The sequence below is a fragment of the Amphiura filiformis genome, chromosome 14 (assembly GCF_039555335.1).
Source record: "Amphiura filiformis chromosome 14, Afil_fr2py, whole genome shotgun sequence".
Lineage (NCBI taxonomy): Eukaryota > Metazoa > Echinodermata > Ophiuroidea > Amphilepidida > Amphiuridae > Amphiura > Amphiura filiformis.
The window spans coordinates 10,724,508-10,750,717 of NC_092641.1; the positions used below are offsets into that span (position 1 = coordinate 10,724,508).

The window sequence follows — 26,210 nt, forward strand, 5'->3', positions numbered from 1 at the left end:
TGTCTCTCTCTTCCGCTCTCACACTTTCACTCAACTTTTCAAGCTGCCCTCCTCCAGAACAATTTTAAGCTTATAACCATAGATTGATGGACAGGTCCTTCATTTCGATCAGTTTGTGTTAAATGATCCTCCCGAACATGCCGAAGGATCTCGGCAACAACCGGCGCTCGAGGCTATGTCATTGGATGTACTTGATTTCTGTTCCCAGTAGCATTCCCTCCTGTTGTCGTCGATGTCGTCATTGTCCTCCATTCCTCAACTGCCAGATCCTCATCCACAAAATGAATAGCGTATAACTTTGGCAAATACAAAACCAACAACGTCAAAAATGCATTTAGCAGCAAAGCCATGCAGAGTGCTGCAATCTTCTGCACCGCAACTGTCGCGGTAATATACACCGGCACAGCCGATAGGCTTACTAGAAGAGTGGAATAGATGCTGACGCCAATAAATTTTGATTCGTTGTAGTTACTGGGGACTTTGCGGGTGCGTAAGGCGTAGTAGCAACAAGTGATTATAATGAAGAGATTGTACGCACATGATGCTAGGAATCCACCGTGGAATTCACAGTAGAGCTCTATCTCACGATCATACGGTGATAAGATTAGAACGGTACTGGTTGATGGGCTCAGGATCACAGAAAGCATGACCAGGAATACCTGTTGAATGAAATGGTAAATAAATACGGTTAAGTAACAGGATTTTATCATGAATAACTTTACTATAGAAACTAAGTCCTTGCGAGTAAATAGCCATTTCGGCTATATCTTCGACTTACCTTCACTGCGAACCCGGGTTCTGGAAAATCAACGCTAAATGGTACACTCATAGAAATGACTTGTTCGCCTTGTTGGCGCAATTCAAAAGGAGTAAGTTTGGACAACTCAAAAATAGTGTAAAAGTTGTCAAAACAAAATTAATTTTAGTTATCTGAACTTCAAAAATGCTGAAAAAGCTCAAAAAGTTCCGTCAACTAATCAACTTTGTTGGCATTACTTAAAAAGTTGATGTAAGTCGTTGCGTCAACTTTTTAAGCAATGCCAACTTCTGAATTCAAGTTCAGGGAACTTAGAAAAATAAACAAGGTTCAAAGAACCAATTAGTTGAGTTATTGTAACTCAACATGTAAGTTGATATAACTCGTTCATATTAAGTTACTGGTACTTATTGTTTTGAGTTATTCCAATTTGGTACTTTGTTACTTAATTCACGTAATTGGATCATTTTCTGCACAATCAGCAGTATTCAAATATTTATTTTTGTAATCAGTGCAAAATTTTGTATACTATAGCACACCTCTAGAAAATTATGCTAACCTAGTTTCATTTTCTGAGTTGTAACAACTCAATAAAGTAAGTGCAAATGAGTGCGACGAACATAATGATATCGAGTCAGCGTTACTCAAAATTGTATGCGTTGGCATTACTCGGAAAGTTGACGCAACGACTTGCATCAACTTACTGAGTAATGCCAACGAACAATTTCTATGAGTGTACTCATGAAACTCCTCAGCTATGCCCCATCCCACACAAACACACCCATAATCGCCTCCAAACGTGGACGCCGTATAGGACTATGCAAACTTACATTTTATTTTAAACTTATTTATAACCTAAGTTACGAATAGTATTATTATGTGTTACAAAATATCATGCTTCAAATTGAATATTTGACATTTCACAAGAAAATGCAGCGTAACCTTTTGACGTCAAATCCAGACCCTTTTTCTTTTTCTTTTTTTGTAGTGACTCAAATGTCACTACGAAAACAATCAGTATTTTAGAATTAAATTGCTTCCGCAATTTTTAAGACTTTTAGGATCATCAGCATTAACCTTCTTCCTTTAGTGTTTTGATTCTTTAATGTTTGTTACATTTTTGTTTGTCTCAGTTCTGGAGCAACTACTCTTTTTGAACATATTGTGCAATTTTCTAAGCGCTCCAATGTATAATGTAAATTGGAGAAGCTCGAAGGTTTCATTACCATTATACCAGCAGTAGTAAATGAATTAGTTTAATTTAGTTAAAATATTAATCAAAATAATTCAATTTTCGGAAAGTGCGGGTTTTCGTTGCTGTATATATGCGGAAATAACAGCATTAAGAACAACATGAACTCTGCTAATTGTCAGAGTTCTTTATTAATTATACTTGGCGCGTCCGGAAACGATGGAACGTAATTGCCAACAAAATAATGACATACCCATGTTCTTTTTTATGTTTCTTCCTTTATTAAACCTTTAAATTTTTTTATTTGAAAGAAATCGTTTGTAGGGGAACGAACATTTTAAAATACAGTGAAGCAATTTCGCGTTTCTGTTCGTGCCGATACATGTTATTCAAAAACGAGCTATTGTATTACAAATCTGTAAAATGTGTTGGAAGCAGAATTTATTTCTGCGCATTTTGACACCTCATTTGATACGATAGCCCAGAAATATTCCCGTCTCAGAATTTGTTCCAGTCCAATCAAAGTTGTTGTTGGCTTGATCCCCTGGCTTGATCCTCTTGTAGTATACCCGGTACTTTAAATGTCCCCGCAAATGCTCTTAAAGGTGAACCTCATTGAAAATAAAGTTATATATCAATGGAAAGCTTATGATGTCAGGAAACAGAAAATAATATTTTTTATTTGCTTAAGGGCTGGGGTATGAACGTTTGGACAGTATTTATTGTGGGACATTAGAGCACATCAGACATTCTGAATACGAAGAATGTCATTCTGATATCAAATAATTTTGATTTTTTGAAATTCGCAATTTAATACACATTTTATGGCAAATGATTGAAAATTGATATTTTTGATATTTAATAGTACTTGAAGTAAACTTTATAAATCTGATGATTTATACTTAAAGTGTATGTAGGTGGGATGAAAAGCCGACGATCAATTGAAAATTTTGACCTTTCGTATTGAAGATATGGATTTTTTCCCAAAACACCAAAAAATTTAGGTCTTTTGGGAAAAAATCCATATCTTCAATATGAAAGGTCAAAATTTTCAATTGACCGTCGGCTTTTCCTCCCTGCTACATGCACTTTAAGAATGTGTCATTAGATTTATATAATTTACTTCGAGGACTGTTAAATATCAAAAATGTGAAAAATATCAAATTTTTATAATTTGTCATAAAATTTGTATCATATTGTGATTTTCAAAAATGAAAATTATTTGATATCAGAAAGACATGCTTCGTATTCAGAATGCAATTCGATAGGTCTGAGGTGCTCTCATGTCCCACAAAAAATACTGTCGAAACGCAATAAACGCTCATTTTAGATCCCTTAACGTACCAGGCTAGACATAATCTCCATGCAAAGATTGGATATTGGCACCCCCCTAAATTACAAAACGAAATCGTTCAAATTGGGCGCTTTCGTTGATGACGTCAGCTCGGGGACACACAGTTACTTCCGGGGTTGATTGTAAACACGATGTCCATGCATTACTGTGGCATGCATCGGGGCATGGACGAATTCAGTCATTGTCAACTTACTTTACGTGAAAAATGTCTTCAATAAAATAAGAATAACATGAAGGAAACATCATGATAAAATCAAGAATGAAGTTCCTGAATAAAGTGTGTGGATTTAAAAATGAGAAAAGTGCTGGCCGGGATGATTTGGGATAGGCCAAGCCATCCACGATATGCATAGGGCATATTACAGTAAAGCACGAAGAGCGAAGATTCGCCGAAGAACCAGAATGAAAAAAGATTGCAAAAAAATAACTGGTAGTGCTATACCAGTTCAGATCGTCACACCAAGTTGAGATGAACTTATCACAATGAGAAAATGAAGGAATAGAATAAGGTACATGTACAGGATTTTTTAGTTATTTCTTAGCTTTACAACCGGTCATGTATGATAGGCGAACTCGTAGATACATACGGGATGAACTCAGTGACTGAGTCTCAGTCGCCGAGTGTTCGGTATCCGCGACTGTCCTGTACTTGCAGACAAAAAATGACCGATTTTATATTCACATTCTGATATTTCCAACTTATTGCTACTTCATCAGCAAAATGTATTCCTGTAAATGTTCCAAATATAAGGGAACGATTGATCAAATATGCTAGCTTCTGCTTAAACACACAGCGCAAGTGCTACCAGAGGACGAAGCGAGTCGCTGTGTTTGTGCATTTACACCTTGGTCGGCTCCCTGCAATTTCTTCAGCAGCAATTTACGCCTCGTGTTCGGTAATCCATAAAACATGAATGTTTCACTTTTTCAGTACCGTACACTGATTGTACTATCATTAAATAATCATGACACAAGTGACAATATTTTAATTTTATTCAGATTTCAGAATTCCATCAAATAACGGTCTACTAAGCCTAAATTGTATTTATTTTATAATAAAGTATCTGTTTCTTTCAATCGTGATTGTGTGAAAAGAATGTATTACCGCAATGCGCTAAATATGAAAACCTTTATATGGGCTGGATTTTATGAAATCGGCGGTTTTTTATTAGTTTTTTGATTACTGCTAGATGATATTTAAAAATGAATCAAGAATAGGGAATGTCACAAACAAGTATTTAATTTGTTATTCGATCATGTTTATTCAGTCCATGACATGAACGGTAGCAGCAAGCATTAGCGCATGGAATTGATCCCATCGCGAAATTCAAACTCAATTACCCAATTATACCCAGCCAGTTATGACTGATTTTGTCAAAAATTTACGGAAAATTTATGTGTTGACAATAATTCTATTATTTCTAATATATATAGAAGGAACCAGCAACTTGAAGATTCCTCTAATTTCAAGCTTTATCATGTGCATTTATGCGCATTTTGATACCCCATTTGTCAAATGTCGTTCAACATTAACAACGCAGTAGTGCTTATTATGCCAGCACTGTAGCACGTAAAGCACACCATTATCTTCGCGCTTTACTTCAAATCAATACAAATAGCAGCAACTTTTAAATTCGGGTATCTTTGTTTCAAAACACTGCTCTAATTGGGTATCAAAATGCGCGTAAATATATTATCCTTCTTTTTATGTTAAAATAGAACTAAAAAATTATTAGTTCTGAAGCTATAATAGGCGTATTTATAACAGCTGCGCTACTTCTTGTGCAGACTTTACATAACCTTAACCTGCTTTTACTCTGGACATAATTCTCAAAATGCCAAGGAAAGTGGTACACGTGTAAGTAATATATTTCTAATCCGTCTGCATCTTAGCTGTCTTATAGATCAACATGGAGAATAATTTAATTACAAACGATTGTCCGACATTTCTGTACAGGTGGATGAGACTGTATTAACTCGATGTCACACTGACCTTGGTCTACTTCTGGCCAAATTACTGAGACAATAAAAACAATAACTTATTATGGCAGCAAACCCAGTATCAAATTAGAAGCAACACGATACTGCACACGACCGACCGTGTCAATCAAATCGTCACGACATAAGCAGGTTTAGATTTAGGATGGATTCCCTAATTGCGGACTTTCTATTTTGTGTTGAGTTTATTTAAAAGGGTGGGTACTGTGCATCCCAGAGGATGATTTAAGCACTTCCCACCACGCCACTGTGTTGACTTGCGGTTAGCACAGCTGTGTGAGTGAACAAGACACCACTGCTCGCACATTGCATTGACGGGCATGGTTAAATTTGAATTTGGCCTGATATATTTACAATAAAAACGCATTCAAAATGCTAGTCGATTTCACATTTTATGTTACCTACAGAAGGTGTGAATTATCCTTTATGCATACATCACTTTTGTTCTGAAATCGACCAAGTAATAATGACACACGCACAATTCTTAAACAACATCTTTTGCACAGAATTCAATGGGATTTGAAAAGTATTAAAGTGGCAGTTGAAACTCTAGTGATAACACGTTTGCATGCAGTGCATGATGGGGCTTCCTTAAATCATCCTCTGTACTGTGTGCATCCCAATACTACCTCATCTTGGATGGCTGCAATCCGAAGCGTTTTTTGTTTCTAATGATTGTTGCTCCGAAAGGGTTTGTTCAGAAAATAATTGATTCCGAACTGTCCGTTTGATTCGGCCATTTCTCCAAAAGGTCTTTACTCCTGAAGATTTTACTCCGAAAGTTTGTTATTCCGGAGGCTCTCTGCTCAGAAAATAACAAGCGTATAATTTGCTCCGAAAGGTTTTTTCTCCGAATGGACGTTTCTCCTAAATTATCATTCTGATTGGTCTTTGTTCAAGAGAGTAACCATTTCCAGACCCAATGCCCCTTCAGAATAAATACCCTTCAGAATAATGAACCTCACAACATTTTCGTCGGAGTAAAAAGCTTTCCGCGCGGAGTAACGAATTTTCGGGGAAATAGTCTTTTGGAACAACATCCATTCGGGGTAATTTTCTGACAAACGACCTTTCGGAAGTTCGGAGCCAAAAAACTTTTGGGTTTATGACATAGAAAAGCATGTTCAGACAAACGACTCTCCGGAATAAAACCGTTCGGAACAGAAACACTTCGGGAAATCGTCCTGATCATGGGAGGGAAGGCACCCCGTTTGTTTGTTTCTCTATTTGTTAGTTTGTATAAGTCACATCTCTAACGTAACGATTACATATCCAATATCGTACAAATCAAAATTCATGCATCCGGGATTATTTTATCAAGCATAATAATCCGTCATTTTGCAAAGAAATTATAAAGAATACATTAATATGTGACCATCCACCACGAAGTGGTAGTAAAGTCGGCCGTAGGTCATTTTCTTTTATTGCAGATTGTGAAAGAATGCACTTTCAGCTTTAAAATGGCACCTCAACCAGCTTCATCGGATATCTGGAAGTGCAGTTATGGTTCATCAAAGGTCAAATTCCTAATATATTTTACATAGAAATCCATAAATTATACTGTTTTTGATTGTATCTCAAAATGGAAAATGCCGACTTTACCTGTAGTTAGGTTAACAAAACGACTGGAGGTCTAAGACTAATTCAATTAGTGGTCAGGTCAAAGATCATTCCTTGTTCAGCGAAAAGTTTGTATTATTCATGTTATTATCTCCGTCATTACCCGTCAGTTGTAGATTCTCTAGCTGTATTAAGGATAAGGCATTACTATATAAAAGTTTCTTCACAAAGCTAAACTTTTATTTGTTAGTGTTTTGTGTCACATAACGTAGGTTTAACTCCAGTAAAGACCAGTTTGTGGTGGATGGGCACATATAGGCTACGTAAGAAAAAAGGAATTGCGGGAATCAAACATCGAAATTAAAACCAAAATTGGTTTTCACACGCCTTGTTTCAGGCTCTGAATTTACGATATAAAAAACAGGGTTACATGTATCTGAAATGATGTTTCGTTTCATTAAAAAAATTTCCTCATTTATACTACTTTTGTTTGATGGGATCATTTATTAATTTTTCAAACAAAACATCATGTACAACCAAATTTTAGGCTTAAACAGCTAAAAGTGATATCATGCTAATGTATACCGATGCTTTTGAGTCATTCTCAACTTTAATTTCCCCTCTTTTACAAATGTTTTCACTTTTATAGTATTTTTTAAAGCTTTTTCGGATATAAAATGTTTCTAATAATGACAAAATTGGTGGCGCTATTTAATTACTGGAAATTACTCTTTCAAGCTTTTAATACAAATAATTCCTTTTAATGTTTGATAAAATATGTTTATAAAATTTCCTTCTTGCTTGTTTCACCTATTCCAGCTGTTTTAATGGCAGTATTAATCACCTAACCCATGCAAATAAAGAAATATGATTTAGGATAAATAGCGGCATCTATAGTTTGCATTTAGTTAGTAATGAAGCCAATTCTATATCAAACAACCGTGAATTAGAATCAAACTACCTGTATTAGACGTGTATTATAATAAAAGAATGTCAAGGTTGTGTAAATTTTCTTTCAAGATGAAAACCGTAAACATAATCTAAACAAATCAGGAAAACATTATTACGGAAATTGTGTTTTTAGAGTCAGCGCGTAATATTTAATAGTATGTTGTTAGTCTATTCATATGCTTTTTGTATATTTATTCTACGTTTGTAATTATGTATAGGCTAGTGTTATTATATTGAACAGTTTCCGAGCTAATGTATCCCTTCTACAATTAGACTCCTATTTCCAAAAATATACCAAATTTTGGTTTCCAAATCCATTATTGAACGATTATGATACCAAGAATAATTATAAAGATATTTGAAAGAAGAGCCTTGGTCAAATAAATCTATTCTCGGCTTTCGCGGTTCTCGGCTGGCGCGGTTTTTGGCTTCCGCATGCAGTTCTCGGTTCTTTGTAACAAAGAAACGAAAATATCGGACCAAAAGACACTGACGCCAGCCAATATATAGGGTACACAACTTAGAAGTTCCCCTAATACTTTTAAAAATAAGTCAAAAAATATTTTACGAAATGTACAAATGTAAAAAGGTATGTATAGCCCTTTTTGTTTTACACATGTGGACCAATTTGTAGCGTCACACATCATTGGGTTCAATCACAATGGTTAATTGTGTATAGAAAAGAGGTCATTTTAAAAGTTGCACCTGAGTGCATAGCAGTAAGGTTTTCTTTAACAAACACATGTATACATGGCTCACTGTATTGTTTTTAAAAGAGTTGAATCCTATGGACTCAGATGCAACTTTTAGCACTGTTTAAGACGGTTTCTTTTTTTACACAATGAACCATTGTGACTGAACGCAATGACGTGTGACGCTATAATTTGGTCCATATGTGTAAAACAAATAAGGCTACCCAAACCCTTTTTAAATGTTTGCATTTCTTCAAATATTTATCGATTTATACTAAAAAGTATTTAGGGGGAACTTATAACTTGTGGACCCTATATCTACACATACGCATCTAACTGAAGTAAGTTCTCTATACGCCCTGGATCCTCAGTGTTACAATCTCACCGAGACCGTTGAGGTCAAACCCAGGGACTTCAAAGAACATGCGGCAGCCAGGTCCGGGAAGATTTTTTTCGATACTTTCAAAGAGTTCTGATAGAAAAGCAACAATTCCCTTCGTCTCCCAAGTAACTTTATGGTTATAAGGTCTGTTCAAGATACAGCGTCCATTGCACTTTTTTACATACATTGTGTGACCTTAATTTTTCAATTGGTTCATATCAAATCAATTAACTTTATTTTACTTGACGAAAGTGATGGTAGTGTTATAATGAGGTTCTTTTGTCGGCCAAATAAACGCAAGTAAATGTATAATTAGCACTTTATAATTATAACGATCGTAGGAACAATCGAGATTGGCACTATACCAGTATGTCATACAGCATGCAGTATGGTCTAATTACAATAAATTAAGTGTCATTTTAACTCTCTCCACGCGGGTGTCGGCTGTAGACGTCAAGTTTCATTTTTTTTAATTCAAAAATTTCAGAATTGTAAATTTGTTTTACCATATTGGAATCATTTTTCATGCTGATCCTTCTTCCTCACCGGTAGAAAAAGAAGAAGGATCAGCATGAAAAATGCAGTAAAATGAGTACAAACAAGCCTAGATTTGGTTCAGTGGTTTTTAAAATAGCTCTTGAATGTTTGAGAAATATCTCATAACTAGGACTTTTAAAAGTGAAGCCTATGACTAGCACACAGAGCATTAATATATCACTTAATTGACGTACCTGTACAGCAATTAGGAGCAATGCCAACAATACTTGTGCTTTTGGTCTCACGTAACGTGGTCTGCTCACTGATTTTTTACCGGCTTGAAAGATGCGAAAAATTCGATTCACTTTGAGCATTGTCGGTACATACGTCAATGTATAACAGAATGATATCAATGCCTCTGCAATGATACAGGTTGTATTTGATGGTTTTGACAGTAGTAGCAAGACTGCTATAAAAGCAAGAAGCAACCCTGTGATGTTGATTGTACTAAGCTCACGACTACTCGCCTTTATCAAAACGTGTTCACGATGCACATATACGCCAATTATTGTCAGAACCACGAGTCCGATTCCGAAAATTGAGAGACTTAGTAAAGTTATGGCTATTGGGTCTCTCAAGATAGAGTTGATGGTACAATAGGAACGCAGAGATCGAATTCATCATTAGGCCAGTACTTTAGGGGACATGTGTAACATTCGGTGTAGTTAAGTACTATTGCGTTATTGGGACATTTTTGACATCCATGACAACATTTTAGTTCTAATGGTACGACTATGTAGCCTGGTGCACAGTCTTCCTTACAAAGAGAAATTGGAGCATTGTTAGTACTATCCGCAAACTGTAAAGAGTCTATATCAAGATTTAAATGGTTGCCGGCTAAATTTGGATCCCACCGCCCAACACTAACAAGCTCGTATTGGCCCTCGCTGAGTTTTTGCATATTGTAATACGCGAAAGTTCCGCTTGTATCTCCATTGGAGTCAAAGTCAAAGTACCTTCCATCAGCAGTTTCAAACTCAACTTCAAAAAGCTCATCTCTAAGAGCTCTCCCATCAAAAGATAAATCTCCATGTTGTTCAAATAGGGAGTCTACGGCGTATGCAAGTGCGTCTACGGCATCTACAACCGCTGCGCCAAACGGATACAAAGGGAAGGGACATTCCGTGATATCGGAGCAATTTTCCATCAGTTTTTGCTCCTGCCAGTAAGCAGCCAACCACGGAGTGATCTCATCTTCATCAGGATCAACCTGTGAGAAATGCTCCTCAAAGATGGGCACAGAATCACTCTGGCCTCTCACAAATACCCCGCCGTATGTTAAAGGACCAAATTGCTTCCCTTCAAGATCATCGCCCCAACCATCACTCCCAATCCACGTAAAATTACGCCGCAATTCCGATTCATGAACCGCCTTTGTAATTTCATAAGCAACATCCGCAAGCGCAAAGACGACTATTACTTTAACTTTAGGTAACTCTTGCAACTTTTTTATTACATCGTCCTGTTTCTGATTTTCCTGTAAGTCTACTGGTAGATATAGAGCTAAGCAAATCCCTTTACTTTCTGCAAGGGATCTCAATTGCCTGGCACCGTGTACGCTGTAACTATCTATCGAGAAAAACAGAGCGATGTATTTCCAATCAAAATACAGCAATAGATCCACTATAGCGCTGGCTTGAAACTTATCGGGTGGAACTGTCCTGAAGAAATAAGGAAATCGTTCTTTATTGCTTAGTTCATCGCTCGTTCCCCAATACGATATAACCGGGATTTGAACCAGGCTGCCGATTTTGCCTACTAAGATGCTCGTAAAACTGAACGCAGTTCCGATGATTCCGTGTACTTGTTGGGTTTGCGCGTTACGATGTGTACAAGTGTCCCCAAAATCGGCATCATTTGGTGAGTTAACTAGACTAAGTGCTGCCCATAGGGAAACGTCCTCCGAAACGCAATCATCGCGGATTTCAAAACCTAATGTTACGTTACGAAGTATATCATCACGTTGATTGATCCGGTTAACGGCAAATACCATCATTTCGGCGAGGTATACTGACCAGTAGTTTATACCAACATCGCATGTTTCGTTAAAGCTGCTATGAAATGAGAATAAACCGCCGATGTTCACATCTCCGGGACGAATGTATGCTGTACAAGCTTGTTCAGGGATCGAAACAGATGAATAACACGTTGTAAATAATAATAAGAAAGATATAAAACGGAAAAGAATGCGTTTATCAGCCATAGTGAAAAAGGTATTTAACAGTCAATAGTCGAATACGAATAAGTATTTGTTATACCGATTCCAACATCCAAATGGTAAGCATGGTAAGCAATTGAATTGGCGACAAGGATATTAAAAATAAATCAAAACTGGTTGCCAAATCCTTTTAACAGAATTTGCACAAGAGTGATACGAATCGATTGACGGTGAAAATTAAGTTTGGTTGCGTCTCTGCTGTCGTAACTATCCAATATAGCAACCAATTTGGCATGCCCAGTGTGATGTTTAATGTAATATGCAAGTGCGACTGATTTTATATAATATTAGTGGCGTAGTTGCAGAGCTCAGAGTACTGTGTGCGTTTCAAAAATGAATTAAATGCGTTTCAAACTGTGTAGACTCTCATTCAGCTGGGTATGTTGAAATTAAGATTTAATTTAAATCTGGTCAACCAGACATACCTATTTTTGACGGACGAACCGACATTGCGACTGAAACCTTCAGTCTTCAGCTGGGTACTAATGCAAATGACCTTCCGGTATTGATGACAATCGGCGAGGAATGTCCTTTATGATTCTGTCCCAGCCGTGTGAAATTGTGAGCAGCGTTGGTTTGAGCGTGGCGTGAAAGAGGCATCCCTGAACCGTGGAGGAGGTGTCCGAGCCAAACTTTCACACGACTGGGCAGAATCATAAAGGACATTCCTCGCCGACTGTCATCAATACCGGAAGGCCATTTGCATCAGTACCCAGCTGAAGACTGGAGGTTTCAGTCGCAACGTCGGTTCGTCCGTTAATAATAGGTATGTCTTGGTTGACCAGATTTAAATTAAATCTTAATTATTTAATGCGTTGCCGTTTATTTCTGTTGCTAATTGCATTCAGTGATCCAGACACCGCGAAAATCGTTGCATTCTTGTCGTGAGTAAAAATTGTGTCAACTTGCTCAAATTGATTGTTCCCCTCATATCAGTTTTTACAAAAAATGACCAGAATTTTGTAGTGTGGGCATTATATAGCTTTTTATTGCAATCATTTACATCTTATCCATACATTTAAAATCCACACTACCCCAGTGGAAGATTTAGCTGAAGTCTTCCACAGAGGGAGTATGAGTTTTGAATCAAATGGACAATTGGGGAACTTCCATTTGAAATCCTCACTCCAGGTGTGCAAGCCTTGGTAAAGCCATAATACAGTATGAGTTTCAAAATGATTAACCCTGACCAATTACATTTGAAAAACATACTCCCCCATGGAAGATATTTCCAAAATCTTTCACAGGGGTAGTGTGGATTTTAAATGGAATAACCCAATGCTATACATGCTGCAGTGTCTGCGTAGCAGCATTGTTTTCGAAGCTGTTTCATGGTTAATTATATTTTGATATTTTGAGCAAAAATTAGCAAATGCGGTATCGCGTTAGAGCCATAAGTATTATGTGCTTTGCTCTACAGCGACGTCCTCAAATTGTTCTCGAATTTCTACTTTTTACATGAATGTAATGCCAAATGGTGTACTAAAATATCATGTAAAAGACCAAGCTTGAAGTGCTTTAATTACAGTAAAATTGTCAGAATTTCCGTTTCGAGTTCACCATTTTTCACTTCCAATTTGTATTTAGAATGCAACCAAAGCAGCAGAATATATATAATCGATATTCCATTGTGGCATCATATCAACCTCCTTACTTTGTGAATATATCACAATTGACCAATTGTGAATATATCACAAATTAAGAAGGCCCTCTATCGCAGTGTTGGATAACAAGAACCCCTAACCGCGAAATATAGATTTAGCCAACAAGCTTAAACTATAATTTAGCCCCCGATAGAGGACATACAGGGCTTGAAGTGTAATGTAAATTAAGGGGTAAAAGTTAAAAACATTAATAAGTATAACATGTAATAATATTAAATTATAAACATTAAAAACTAGAATATTCTGTGATGTCAAATTACATTCAGGTTACTGTTTACAATAAGGTCACTCTTGCTTTCTTGCCCTGTGGGCCCTTATATTGAGGTCCCACTTTGAGTGTTTAATCGTCGTATGGGAGTCGCCGGCCTCGGGCCTGCCGGCCCTGCGGCCTTCTGCGGTCTTGATGGGTTCTTTTTTCATACTGAAAGAAAGCAAGAGTAACCTTAATGTATACAGTAACCTTAATATAATTTGTCAAACCTTAACAGCATTTAATTGCATTCAATAGAGGGCACTATACTAAACTGTGATATATTAACAATTAAACGATTGTGATATATTCACAAGTAAGACTGGTGACTAGGTTGTGCGGCATTTTACAGTGTATATCCCAGACGAGCCCCAATTTTGTTACGAGTCGTACTGACTCAAGGCCAAAATCACCTTTTACCCAAATTCACACGAATGCACAACAAAAATACACTGTTTGATTAAGGGCTGGGGTATGAACGTTTGGACAGTATTTATTTTGGGACATTAGAGCACATCAGACATATCGAATTGCATTTTGAATACGGAGAATGTCTTTCTGATATCAAATAATTTTGATTTTTGAAATTCGCAATTTAATACACATTTTATGGCAAATCATTAAAATTGATATTTTTGATATTTAACAGTACTCGAAGTAAACTTACTAAATCTGATGATTTATACTGAAAGGGTATGTAGGTGGGATGAAAAGCCGACGATCAATTGAAAATTTTGACCTTTCGTATTGAAGATATGGATTTTTTCCAAAACACCAAAAAAAAAAATTAGGTCTTTTTGGGAAAAAATCCATATCTTCAATATGAAATGTCAAAATTTTCAATTGACCGTCGGCTTTTCCTCCCAGCCACATACCCTTTAAGAATATATCATTAGATTTATATAATTTACTTCGAGGACTGTTATATATCAAAATTTGAAAAATATCAAATTTTTATAATTTGTCATAAAATTTGTATTATATTGTGATTTTCAAAAATGAAAATTATTTGATATCAGAAAGACATGCTTCGTATTCAGAATGCAATTCGATAGGTCTGAGGTGCTCTCGTGTCCCACAAAAAATAAAAGAAACGCAATAAACGCTCATTCTAGATCCCTTAAGTTAACAAAATCTAAGTCTTTAATTGAAAGCAAAGTATAATTGGTACCATATTTGACAACAAATGCACTATGATTAAGCATAATGGGAATCCCCTATAAAATTAATAACTCTGATTGAGTTTGTTTACTGTACCCAAAGGGATTTCTCCTAAAACGTGCCATAACACAACAACATCTTGCATGATTACTTCCAAGGCATTTCCCCTTGTCTCGTATACTTATGACATAGCTTCAAGTAGTAAATAAAGATAAATAATCAAATTAAATTACTCAGGGCACATCACAAATATAACAGCACCGCGCTGGTGATCACTTGCCGCCAATAAAAATAAACACGACAGAAACTGAACCCCGGGATGCCTCTCACTTGCCAAAAGTTTGGCTACTTTTGCAAGTGTCATGCCGCGGCAATAATTCCACGTATTTTCCGTAATTTTTATCAATCTCATATTTGGCAATTTTAGCTTTTAAATTGCAAATTCGCACGAATTAGTTTCATTTTTCATCATATACGGTAGTATTTTAGCTTCGAACTGGTAAGTAGTTTATGTGCATTTGTTCGTGAAAAGTTATTCTATGAACGAAAACATTCACTCTACTTTACAGATTTGTACCGCAAAGTCCACCCTATATCAAAAATAACACTGATGGGAGCCATGATACGTGGGGATGGATTTGGGTATGTTTTAGTGAAATATACATTGAGTCTATGTTTTGAAAAAGTATAAATCCTAAGTTAAACATGGATCGCCTTTGAAGAATTGTATGTTCCCCGCTATGCACGGGAAACGCACCATGAACGTATTTTAACCTAAGTAAAATGATTATTTTCATGGCACACGAAATTTAGGTGCTCCAAAAAACGGAAAGATCCACACAAATGATCTCACCGCGTAGTAAATATTATCATAATTTTTAGATTATGATAATATGTCGGAACGATCTCAAATCGTAGTCTCCTACGAAGCCAGTTTGGTTGCGCTCCCTCCACATATGTAGGCCTATAAAAGAATATATGAATATTTACTGCACATCATATATAACGATTCGTGATACCCAATTGTGGCACATTTGATGTTTGTTTAAGAAGCAGAGAATTTTATTTCAATTTTTTAATTGAGCAAGAATAAGGATAGAAAAATCGTTGAAAAAATCTATGTAAAAATTACATTAGACCCCGCCAAAGATTACTGTTTCGTTTTTATGGTAATCTAATCTTTTATTTCCTGGAAAAAAAAATTGAGGTCTAATTTGGAATTTTTATATAAATGATAAAAAATAAATGATACGTGTATACAAGAAAAATGGTAGGATCCACTATAGTATTATACTGACACACATGTATATACGATGTACGAGCACACGTGTCCGGCGAGTCAAAATCGATATAATGTATTGTCCATGTAGAGGCCCATTTATTGTCGGATTTCTGTTATGTAGAACACGCAGTTAACAACAATTGAGCGCTATTAATACACATTAATGTTTTAGGCAAATAAAATTCCAAAATATGGTACGTTTTCTGCCTTTGCTTGTCACGTGGTAGGCCTATGTTGAAGTTGCGATTATATATGTTCAAAAAAGTTTCAAATGGATAGATACTAACAAGACAAGTGGCCGAGCGGTCTAAGGCGCTCGGCTCATAGAGTATCCAAAGCGGTGCGCCGTCAGTTCGAACCCCGCCTCTGCCAAACTTATATTTTACTTTTTTTAAATTTCATATTGGGGAAATGTGACTGGGAGAATTTATGTATGGCGTGGAGTGGTGTGATCACAGATGTGCAAAACGATAAAGCAATGACAAAACGTTCAAACCTGACTCGTAGCCTATTGTTATTATAATTTATAAGTGGGATTATTTTTCCTCCATGACATGATTGCCACCAATCTTGTGTCAATAGATTGTGACCAATTGACTTGTCCATAAATCAATACCCATTGATCATCTCTGACAAAATGTTTATGGTCATTGTCAGTTGTCACATGCAACCAGTTTCTATTTTTCTTGCTCTAGCGATTTCACAGAAAAGGTATTTCTAGTACAATGCATTTCTAGAGCGTAGCCTAAGTCTTGCGGACTCAAAGAATAGTTCTCCATACACAAATGAACAAACACCGTGGCCAGTTTGATTTCGATGGAGCGGAACCAAACTGGCCGGAGGAGATTTTGCCATGGAAATTATTTAGTGTCAGGCGTTTGGTTGCGCCCCTTAAATAAACTATCCTTCTGAATAACAATATAACATGAAATGCATCAAAGCCCATTTATCAAAGGAACTGATTGCATAATCGACCATCTAAGCCGATACAAATATTTTCAAGGAACTTGGTGAACTGCGTAAAATCATCCTTTAAATATTATAGTAGATGCATATGAGTCATAATTATGGTAGTACATTCCTCCACCTTAAATTTCCTCATGTAAATAAAAGGAATATTTTGTCTCAATCCGGGGCAAGGCAGCATTCGACACCTGATTTGATCATCATCTGCAAAGTGTGGCCGTATATCGGGTAAGTGGAACACGATCATGAGTATAGGGGGCCTATAACTTAAGTGCAAAATTGATTTTGTTCCGGGACCGAATTATTCGGACTAACATTAGGCCTAAAATTAATTCAGGTGATGAATACTCTTCATTGTTGCACGAAAATCTCAACTAGACCGATGTGGCCTCTCTATTAATGGTTTCACAAGAGAACTGGTTTCACAAATACATTGTATCAGTAAAAATGGTCATGAATTTTCTTAAACGTTTTATGTGAAAAAAAAAACCCACTGCAACCAAAATGTGGTAAAAATGTTATTGCAAAATGTTTGAAAGTAAACATTTTGCAAAAGATGTTTTTTTAATGTGTTAAGCCTATATACACCCGACATTTAAAAGTTTTCTTCAAAAACATTTGTGTTTCTGTGTTAATTTCATTTGACCTGAAATATTAGTTGCTATAGCAACAACCGATTAACGGATTAGATCAAATTGATATTTCTGCTTCATGAGAGTAATTTTCGCCCTGGAATTTGGTACCAGTTGGTATACTTTGAGAAGGAATTGCCTTAGGGGCTGTGCAATAATTATCAGCCCCCGGGGGTAATATTTCGAACGGCTCGCCAAAAATCGCTTGCCCCCCCCTCTTGGCCCGCCAAAATCGCTTGCACCCCCCCCCCCTCTCGGCCCGCCAAAAATTCTTTGCCCCCCCCCCCTTGAACATGCCAAATGTTTGGGATCCCAAATTCCAAACTTTAAATGGTCTAGATGTATGTTGCGAGCGCAGCGAGCAGGAAAATTTGCATATTTAAGCGTTTCCATACCGTTTTCCTAAGCCTTTTTAAAGCATTTTATTAAAAAGGCGCCCCGTGAATGCGTGCCAAAAATCGCTTGCCCCCCCTCTCGGCTTGCCAAAATTGCTTGCCCCCCTTTCGTCTCGCCAAAATTTCTTCCCCCCCAATTTTACCCTCCCCAGGGCTCATAATTATTGCACAGCCCTTATGTGTAAAAATACATCTACATGAACATCTGCACAAAAAGTAACTCAGCTATTATAAATACGCCTATAGATTCAGAACTAATAATTGTTCTCACAATATTTCAACATAGAGAGAAGCATGATTTATTTACGCGCATTTTGATACCCCCTTCATCAAATGTTGTTCAATATTAACAACACAGTAGTGCTTTTACAGAAAAATACCCTAATTTAAAAGTTGCAGTTTACAGCGATCAATGGTTATAATGCCAGCACTGTAAACACGTAAAGCCCGCCATTATCTTCGCGCGTACTTCAAATCAATACAAATAGCTGCAACTTTTAAATTAGGGTATTTTTCTTTCAAAACACTGCTGTATTGTCAATACTGAACGAAATTGGACAAATAAGGGTATCAAAATGCGCGTAAATAAATCATCCTTCTTTTTATGTTAAAATATTGTGAAAACAATTATGATAAGGATAATGAACTGAGTGCAATGCATTCGTCAAGATAATCGCACGCGCCGTGGAGTTATTGCATTTAGCTCGAGAGCCGATAGGCTCAAGAGCTAAATGCAATAACTCCATAAGTGCAATTATCTTGACGAATGCATTGCACGAGTACATTTTCCGTCATACACTTTGAGTATATTAAAACAATAGGCAATATTAATTGCTGCATTCATTATATTAGTTTTAATATTAGGGAAAATATCTTACATTTTAAAAACACCGTCAGCTACGTAGCATTTAACTGGTAAAGAAAATCAATCCCTGAAAAGTTAGATATCAATGGTATCGATTGCGCCATACGTCATACTTTAGTAACTTATTCACGCATGGTTTGTAACCAATTGACTTTATGTTGTGATCATTCAGAGCACTGAACCAGTCAACCTGGAAACGATCGATTTAGATGTCCGACTAGTAGGGGGAAGTGGGGCAAATTGGTCCACCTAATGTCCCATTTTGCCCCACCAGATTTTACTCGGCTATAATACTAATACCCGACAACTTGCGACAAGTGACCACTACAAAACAAAAGGTACATCACCAAGTGTCTAGTAGACTTACGTTTCACGAAAATTGGTGCCGGTCGGCCTCCGGCTTCATTATTTTATTAAGGTGTCTTTAAGGCGTCCCATTTTACCCCACTGCAAGATTTTTCTGTAACAGAGGCTGGGGTAAAATGGGACAGCTGGGGTAAAATGGGACGCCATTGATTTACTATGGGACTTTTTTGTTGGGGCAAAATGGGACAGTTTGAGTTAGCACACAGTAAATCAATGGCGTCCCATTTTACCCCAATTTGGCATATTTCTAAAAGAAAGCTTTTCTTATAATTTTCGAAGAAAAAAGTTACAATTGTTGTCTTATTTAATTGAAAGGGTAGCTTAGAAGTTATTTTTTATTTTGAGAAACACTAATCCGGACCATTGATTCAGATATTGAGCCACAAGTCGTGACCTCTGCTTAGACATGACAAAAAAATGGAATACTTATTTTGATGTGTTAAGCTTACGGCCCTCAGAAGTTCCTGTTTAATGAAGAATGGTACTTTTAAACGGTTTGAAATATAAATAGACATTATATCAAAGTTATTTTGTTGCAAAAATGGGCAAAATGTGACTATTTTAAGGTATAAAAGTATTTCCGAAATCACTGTCCCAAATTACCCTGTGTCCCAATTTGCCCCAAGTTACTACTACGGTGAATATCAACTGGACTTTATAGCTCTATAATTTGAACTTTAAAATCTACTTATATTAAAACATTGGGATTTAACAATTTGTTCAGTATTATCATAGGCCTTCAAACACATGTGTTTGAAGGCCTATGGTATTATAAAGCATGATCATGATATTATGCGCTAGTGTGTGTTTCCCGGGCCCGGCTATGTTGTTTTAGATATAGGCCTACATGCATTTCATTTGTAAAATGCTGAATATTTTGCAATGGTGTCATCTTGTATAATTATGATCCACCTGTTTTTGGCCCTTTTTAATTAATAGAAGCTCGATTATTCTCATTTGATGTTTGATTTATTTGAGGTCATTAATCATAATTTATGACATTATTACCCTTGCACGTAATTGTACCCTATTACAGAACACCGTTTGTAACTATACCATTTTAACACCACAGAATGTATATTCGTACTTTTTTTGATGGTATATATATCGAACAGACAATAACATAGTTCTGTGACCTCTGTGTCGAAAGCGTCACCTAACTCTACTATATGGTTATGTGAAAGTAGTATTTCTAGTATTTGAGCGTGCACGTATTATCTAGAATCTATTGTTTAGCGTGCAGGTTTTAGATAATGCATTGTTTAGCGTGCAGGTTTATATAATTTGGGCTGTGAAGGGTAGTTCGCGAAAATAATGCACGGGAGAAGAATACATAACGATGAATAGAAACGGGCACTAGAAGTGTATTAGTTCTGAATCTATAGGCGTATTTATAACAGCTGAGTTACTTTTTGTGCAGACTTTATATAGGCCTTTTATATATATTAATTATGCTTGGTTTAATCATGTTCACTCATTTGATTTATTTGACAAAATTATATTTATTATTATTATTCTATTATTGATCATTTAAAAAAGTTTGAACTTATTGTATTGAGGCTGGATTTATACAATGACAGATACTTTAATGTTTGTTATTTTGATTTTATCATCTGTAAATAAGGATAAAGTATTACAGTTTAATGATTAATAATGAAATATTATTAATAGTTATTAATTGACATGAAAGGGGGCCAGGGTTTTAAACAAATCGCATACAGATGCACCACTATTATTATTGCTGTTATACTCTTTAGCTCTAGTTTGTTTTTGATAAACATTAATAAATAGTTTATGTTTTATGATAGTTTATATTATTATAGTACTTGCTGTCAGTAAGAAAAATAGATTAGATGAGTGTTAACATGAAACAATAATTAAAATAATAATACCACTTACTGCTTACGAGATAAATCTTGTGTTATTCATCTTCCCATGACCTGTCCCATGTGACCTCTTCTAACATAAAGCATGGAATATTGGCGTTACATAATATACATACACAGCAAAAAATATCTTCAACAACTCAGCTTATACATCTTCTTATGTTGTTTAAACATGGACTAAAGCGATTCAGTTGTTTGAAATATTTTTTGCTGGTTTATCTGATATCCAACAGCCGAGTTTACTTAATTTTTTGATCAATATTTTCAACTTTTGTTTTTCTAGAAATTAAAAACAGATTCAATAATACACAAACAACGATGACCGGTGCGGGCGCCCCATTTTGTATGCTGGCGCTTTGTCTCCTTCTTCAAATGACAAGTGGTAAGTTCTTTATGTTTATTATTGCTTTATTATCATCGTCTTATGATAATCGCCGGCGTCATCGTCATCATCATCATCAGCAGCAGCAGCAGCAGTAGCATTATCATCATAATCATCAACATCATTTATATCCACCCATCATCATCATCATCATCATCAGCAGCAGCAGCATCATCATCATAATCATCAACATCATTATCCACCTCATCATCATCATCATCATCATCATCATCATCATCATCATCATCGATCCCGAACTTGGGCTGCCAGTCTCCAGATGAAAGTCAAAGTTGTGACCAAAAATTTGAGGCACGTCTTAATTTTGTGTTGAGATGGGTTGGTCCGTATGCACAAAAGAGTTAGACCTGGTCTAAGTGGAATTTAATTCCATCGGGAATGGTCCTTTACTCTTACCTGCTTCCTAGAGTAGCTAGCAAATTCTAAAGATTTAAATGCAAAGATCAAACATAATGCAAAATAATTTAAGCAAATGTAAAGGAAAATTACCGTTCTTCTTCGACACAATGTTCGACTAAATTCCACTTAGACCAGGTCTAACAATCTTTCTGTAGCAATTTTGTCTATAGCATATGCCTACTCAAAAGAAATTATTACATAGGTTTAATTAAGAGTTGTGAGGTGACAGGCCAATGATCCTTGGCCATGTCAATGATCCTTGGCGCTTATAATATCTGCAGACAGAGCTTGATTCGAATTCTATGTTGAGTTAATATCGACATTACTATAACAAAAAGACATTCCCTTATCAAATCAGAAGACTTTCTTGGAAAAACAAATCACTGTTGCCCGATGGCCCGGGGGGCACTTCAATTTGAAATGGATATAGGTGTAGGGCTGGCACTTTCGCACTAAGGGGCATTCGGTGAGAGCAAAATGTAAAAAATATGGGGTCATTGGGTGAGAGCATGATTTTTGGCATTCGGTGAGAACAAAATGTAAAAAATATGGGGTCATTGGGTGAGAACATGACCTTTTTTTAAATGGAATCTTTGGGTGAGAACCGAAACAGCGCCACAGAAACCTCGAAAATCGAATTTCTAGTTCTAAATGGCTTCAAATTTCTTTGTTTTTTCAAAATAAGTAACAAAATCAGTGATAAATGAAACTTGCTGTTCAAATTGAACTTGTAAGGGTCTTTTTGATTTGATTTGATTTGTTCGGGTTCTGACAACCCTGGATAACCCAAGAAAGCCTCTATTGAAGCTTATTTCCATTGGGGTCCATTTGAACACCGGGACGGGTTGGGAACAGTCAGGGGTTAACACCCTACTCTTTTCGAAACTGGCTGCGAAATACATGTACAGGTATGGCTCTCTGCGCACGGGACCGACGGCTTAACGTCCCCTCCGAAGGACAGAGTACTTTCATGATTCATTTACCCAATTCTAAATGAACCATGGGGAGAGCGGAAGTCCGAATTTAATCTACAGAAGTTGCCAATTAATTTCAGACTTTTTTTTTTCCAAGTCAATGTCCCAGCAAATCGCCACCGCCGGGAATTGAACCCGGGACCTCATGCACTAAAGGCAAGTACCCTAACCATTGCGCCACGCTCTCCACGGTCTTTGGGTGACAGATCAAATGGAAAAATAGGGGGTCTTCGGGTGACAGAGCATGTGTTCGTAAAAAAATATGGTGTCTTTGGGTGACAGCGATGCTGAAAAGGGGTCTTAACAGCCCTACATACGCGTCACCTCCAAAGTTGGGGTGCCCCCCCCCCCCGGGCCTGATGGGCCAAGATCATAGTAGTTGCTTCACTTAGCTTTGTTGAAAGCACTAACCAACAAAATTTGTCATAGGTTTGCGTGGCTAATAGAAAACCCGTACAGTGCCACCCCTCCTGTCGACAACACCAACACTGATGGTTTAGCAAAAGAAAATTAAGATGTTGTTTTAAATCGAACTAAACGTAGGCCTAACCATGAATCGAATTACTTTTACTCCGACAGGGGATGGAGAACGCATGCCTGTTGATCTGGTTATGCGTAAAGCCTGGCTTGGTGGATTCCTGGCTGATATGGAGGTCCCTATCAATGAGACTACGCCATTATGGAGGATCAATCTCGACTTTCGTAGACAAGTCTACAGTTTTAGCGTAAGTATATAGGCCTACTTGAGTTAGTTTCATAGCAGTTTCCACGTATTTTATGGCTTTTTTCCCAAAACACCAAAAAAAATGAGGTCTTTTGGGGGAAAAATGTATATCTTCAATATGAAAGGTCAAAATTGTCAATTTATCATCGGCTTTTCCTCCCAGCTACATACACTTTAAGTACATATCATTAGATTAATAAAGTTTACTTCGAGGACTGTTATATTAAAAATTAGAAAAATATCAAATTTTAATAATTTGTCAAAAAAATTGTATTATATCGCGAATTTCAAAAAATATATGCTTTTTGCACCATCATCTAAAAATCCATATCTTCGAAAGGTCAAAATTTTCAATTGATCGTCGGCCTTTCATTCCAGATAACTGCTCATTTGTTTTGGTGTAATTGGAAAAAAAATCGTATCTTCATATACGAAAGGTCAATATTTTTAATTGATCGTCGGCTTTTCATCCCACCTACATTATCTACATACACTAAAAGTACATATCATTAGATTTATTAAGTTTACTTCGAGGACTGTTAAATATCAAAAAAAAAAGTTTTTTAATCATTTGCCATAAAATGTCTATTATATTGCGGATTTCAAAAAATCAAAATTATTTGATATCAGAAGGCTACTATTCTTCGAATTCAGAATGCCATTCGATATGTCTGATGTGCTCTCATGTCCCACAAAAAATACTGTCGAAACGCTCATACCAGAGCTCTTAATGTGGGATCAAAATTCACAATAGTCATTGAATACTGTCTGTCTAATATTTCTTTTGTTTGTTTGTTATTGTTTCTTGATCAGCATTCGCGATAAATATCCAAATGAATTTGACTTTTGAACTAACTATACGTTTTAGATGATGGTGCAAGAAGCATAATTATGGTGGGCTTGGATATCAGGGTGTAACAATAACATTTATACATTTTTACATTAAACTCATTGTCTATTTCTCTGAAAGGCGCAACGAGATTTTGCTATACATGCATTATTAAAATTGTAATGTTTTCGCTTTTATATCCCCCTTCCACTCCTCCTTTAGATTGAGGGATGTGAGGCCGAAGTCTCGGAGCGTGTGACCGCAGAGCAACGTAGACCTAAAGGTTCGAGGCGCAGCATGTATGTGCTCACACCTTCAGGAGAAAACGAGAACGCGACTCTCGAAGCTGGCGACGTTCTTCGTTTGACTGTGGTGGGCGAGACCTGGAAGCGATATCGTCCTAGGGAAAACTTTATAATTGGAGCTGAATTGGATACTGAAGAGGAAACTGTAGAATAAGACAACCCAGTTAGATAGATAGATAATGGTTTATTTTAAAACACTCAGTAAAAACTGAATTGTCACATATTTACCAAATATTTACAGCTAATGTTAGCTCAAATGTGGCTAATGGTGAATCCAATGTGGAACGGGAACCGAAACATATCAAGAATCAATAAATGATACAAGAGGATACCTTGAATATACAAACAACTGGAAAGAAAAAAGAACAAGGTACATCAACTTGGTGTAATAGACTACACGGTATGCAGAGGGGAAAAAACAACAAATATAGACACCAAAGTAGGTAAAGTTCGATAGCCAAAAATTACCAATTCCAGAGCCCACCGAACTGTCATTAAAACAGCACAAAAGTATAGAATTGAAGCAATTGATGAAATCACTGTTTTCGTGCCTACATTATTTTGCTGTTTTGTTTATTGTGTCTGCTTTATATGTGTACAGTGATTTTCATCATCACTTGTTCCAGTGCATTTTAATATTCCCATTGATCACTGTTGTTTTTGCAGCAGGGCTCGACCTTTACTTTTTTTGGCACTAGCCAGTCGGACGTGTAACTCTAAAAAGTTACACGCCCAACAGAAATTTGATGCAAAAGTGGAGCAAATTCGCAAGAAGAGAGCAAAAATTTACATTTTTAGGCTAAATTGCCAAATGAGCATCAACATTCCAAAATTCCACACGCCAGTCGGGCGTGTACATTGTACTTTCTAGAAAGTTACACGCCCGACAGTAAACATGGTAAAAGTACACGCCATTAGCGTGCGGGCGTGTACAAAAGTCGAGCCCTGATTTGCAGGTTTAATACTTCTGTGGGCCGTGGAATTGGTGGCTATCGAACTTTATAATTTCGTGCCTACATTTTTTTATTTGATCTGTATGTCCCCACATCAAATTGGTATAGGCTATGCGTTGCTATTTTTCTTTCCAGTTATAGCTCATAGTTATTAAGGCTCTAGACTTTTTAACACTATCTTGTGTTTAAAAAACCCAAACATCTTCATATTTTTACGTGTTTTAGTGTTATCTCAGTGTTTATAAAAGTGTTCAAGTGTTTATTAGGTGTTGCTCTGCTGTTTTTGCAGTGTAAAAGATATCTGATGAAAAGCCATCATTCATAAAAGAAAGCATGTTATGGGCACAGCCATAGGGCAATGAATTAAATGAAATGACTGATCAATCTTTGATAAATTAGAAAGTTGGTAAAATTGTTCCAATAAAAACTCGGAGGGTGGTGATGCACTTGCGATTGCGAATTGCATTCATTTTACCAAACCGCGAAAGACGGGTAACCGATAGTTTTGATAAAATCCA

General features: G+C 36.5%; 2 protein-coding genes across 2 annotated transcripts; one reads left to right on the plus strand and one right to left on the minus strand.

Annotated features, from left to right (window-relative positions):
• Positions 1 to 153: 153 nt before the first annotated feature.
• LOC140169686 (metabotropic glutamate receptor-like) lies at positions 154 to 11,510 on the minus strand. The gene is given in 3 exon segments (XM_072192983.1): positions 154 to 659; positions 9,618 to 10,000; positions 10,003 to 11,510. Coding segments are annotated over 3 exon segments (2,286 nt in total). The 5' UTR covers positions 11,420 to 11,510; the 3' UTR covers positions 154 to 173.
• A 5,323-nt stretch (positions 11,511 to 16,833) lies between these two features.
• LOC140168919 (uncharacterized) lies at positions 16,834 to 25,935 on the plus strand. Its single transcript, XM_072192235.1, has 4 exons — positions 16,834 to 17,192; positions 21,392 to 21,490; positions 23,461 to 23,606; positions 24,657 to 25,935. Exons 2-4 carry the CDS (start codon positions 21,427 to 21,429, stop codon positions 24,891 to 24,893), a joined length of 447 nt encoding a protein of 148 aa, XP_072048336.1. The 5' UTR covers positions 16,834 to 17,192; positions 21,392 to 21,426; the 3' UTR covers positions 24,894 to 25,935.
• The last annotated feature ends 275 nt before the right edge of the window (positions 25,936 to 26,210 follow it).

Bases quoted from the DNA above. Each gene is read 5' to 3' on its own strand.
- LOC140168919 (XM_072192235.1), top strand. From the start codon at position 21,427: ATGACCGGTGCGGGCGCCCCATTTTGTATGCTGGCGCTTTGTCTCCTT. The intron at 21,491-23,460 runs GTAAGTTCTTTA...TTACTCCGACAG, and splicing joins CCTTCTTCAAATGACAAGTG to GGGATGGAGAACGCATGCCT. The intron at 23,607-24,656 runs GTAAGTATATAG...CTCCTCCTTTAG, and splicing joins GACAAGTCTACAGTTTTAGC to ATTGAGGGATGTGAGGCCGA.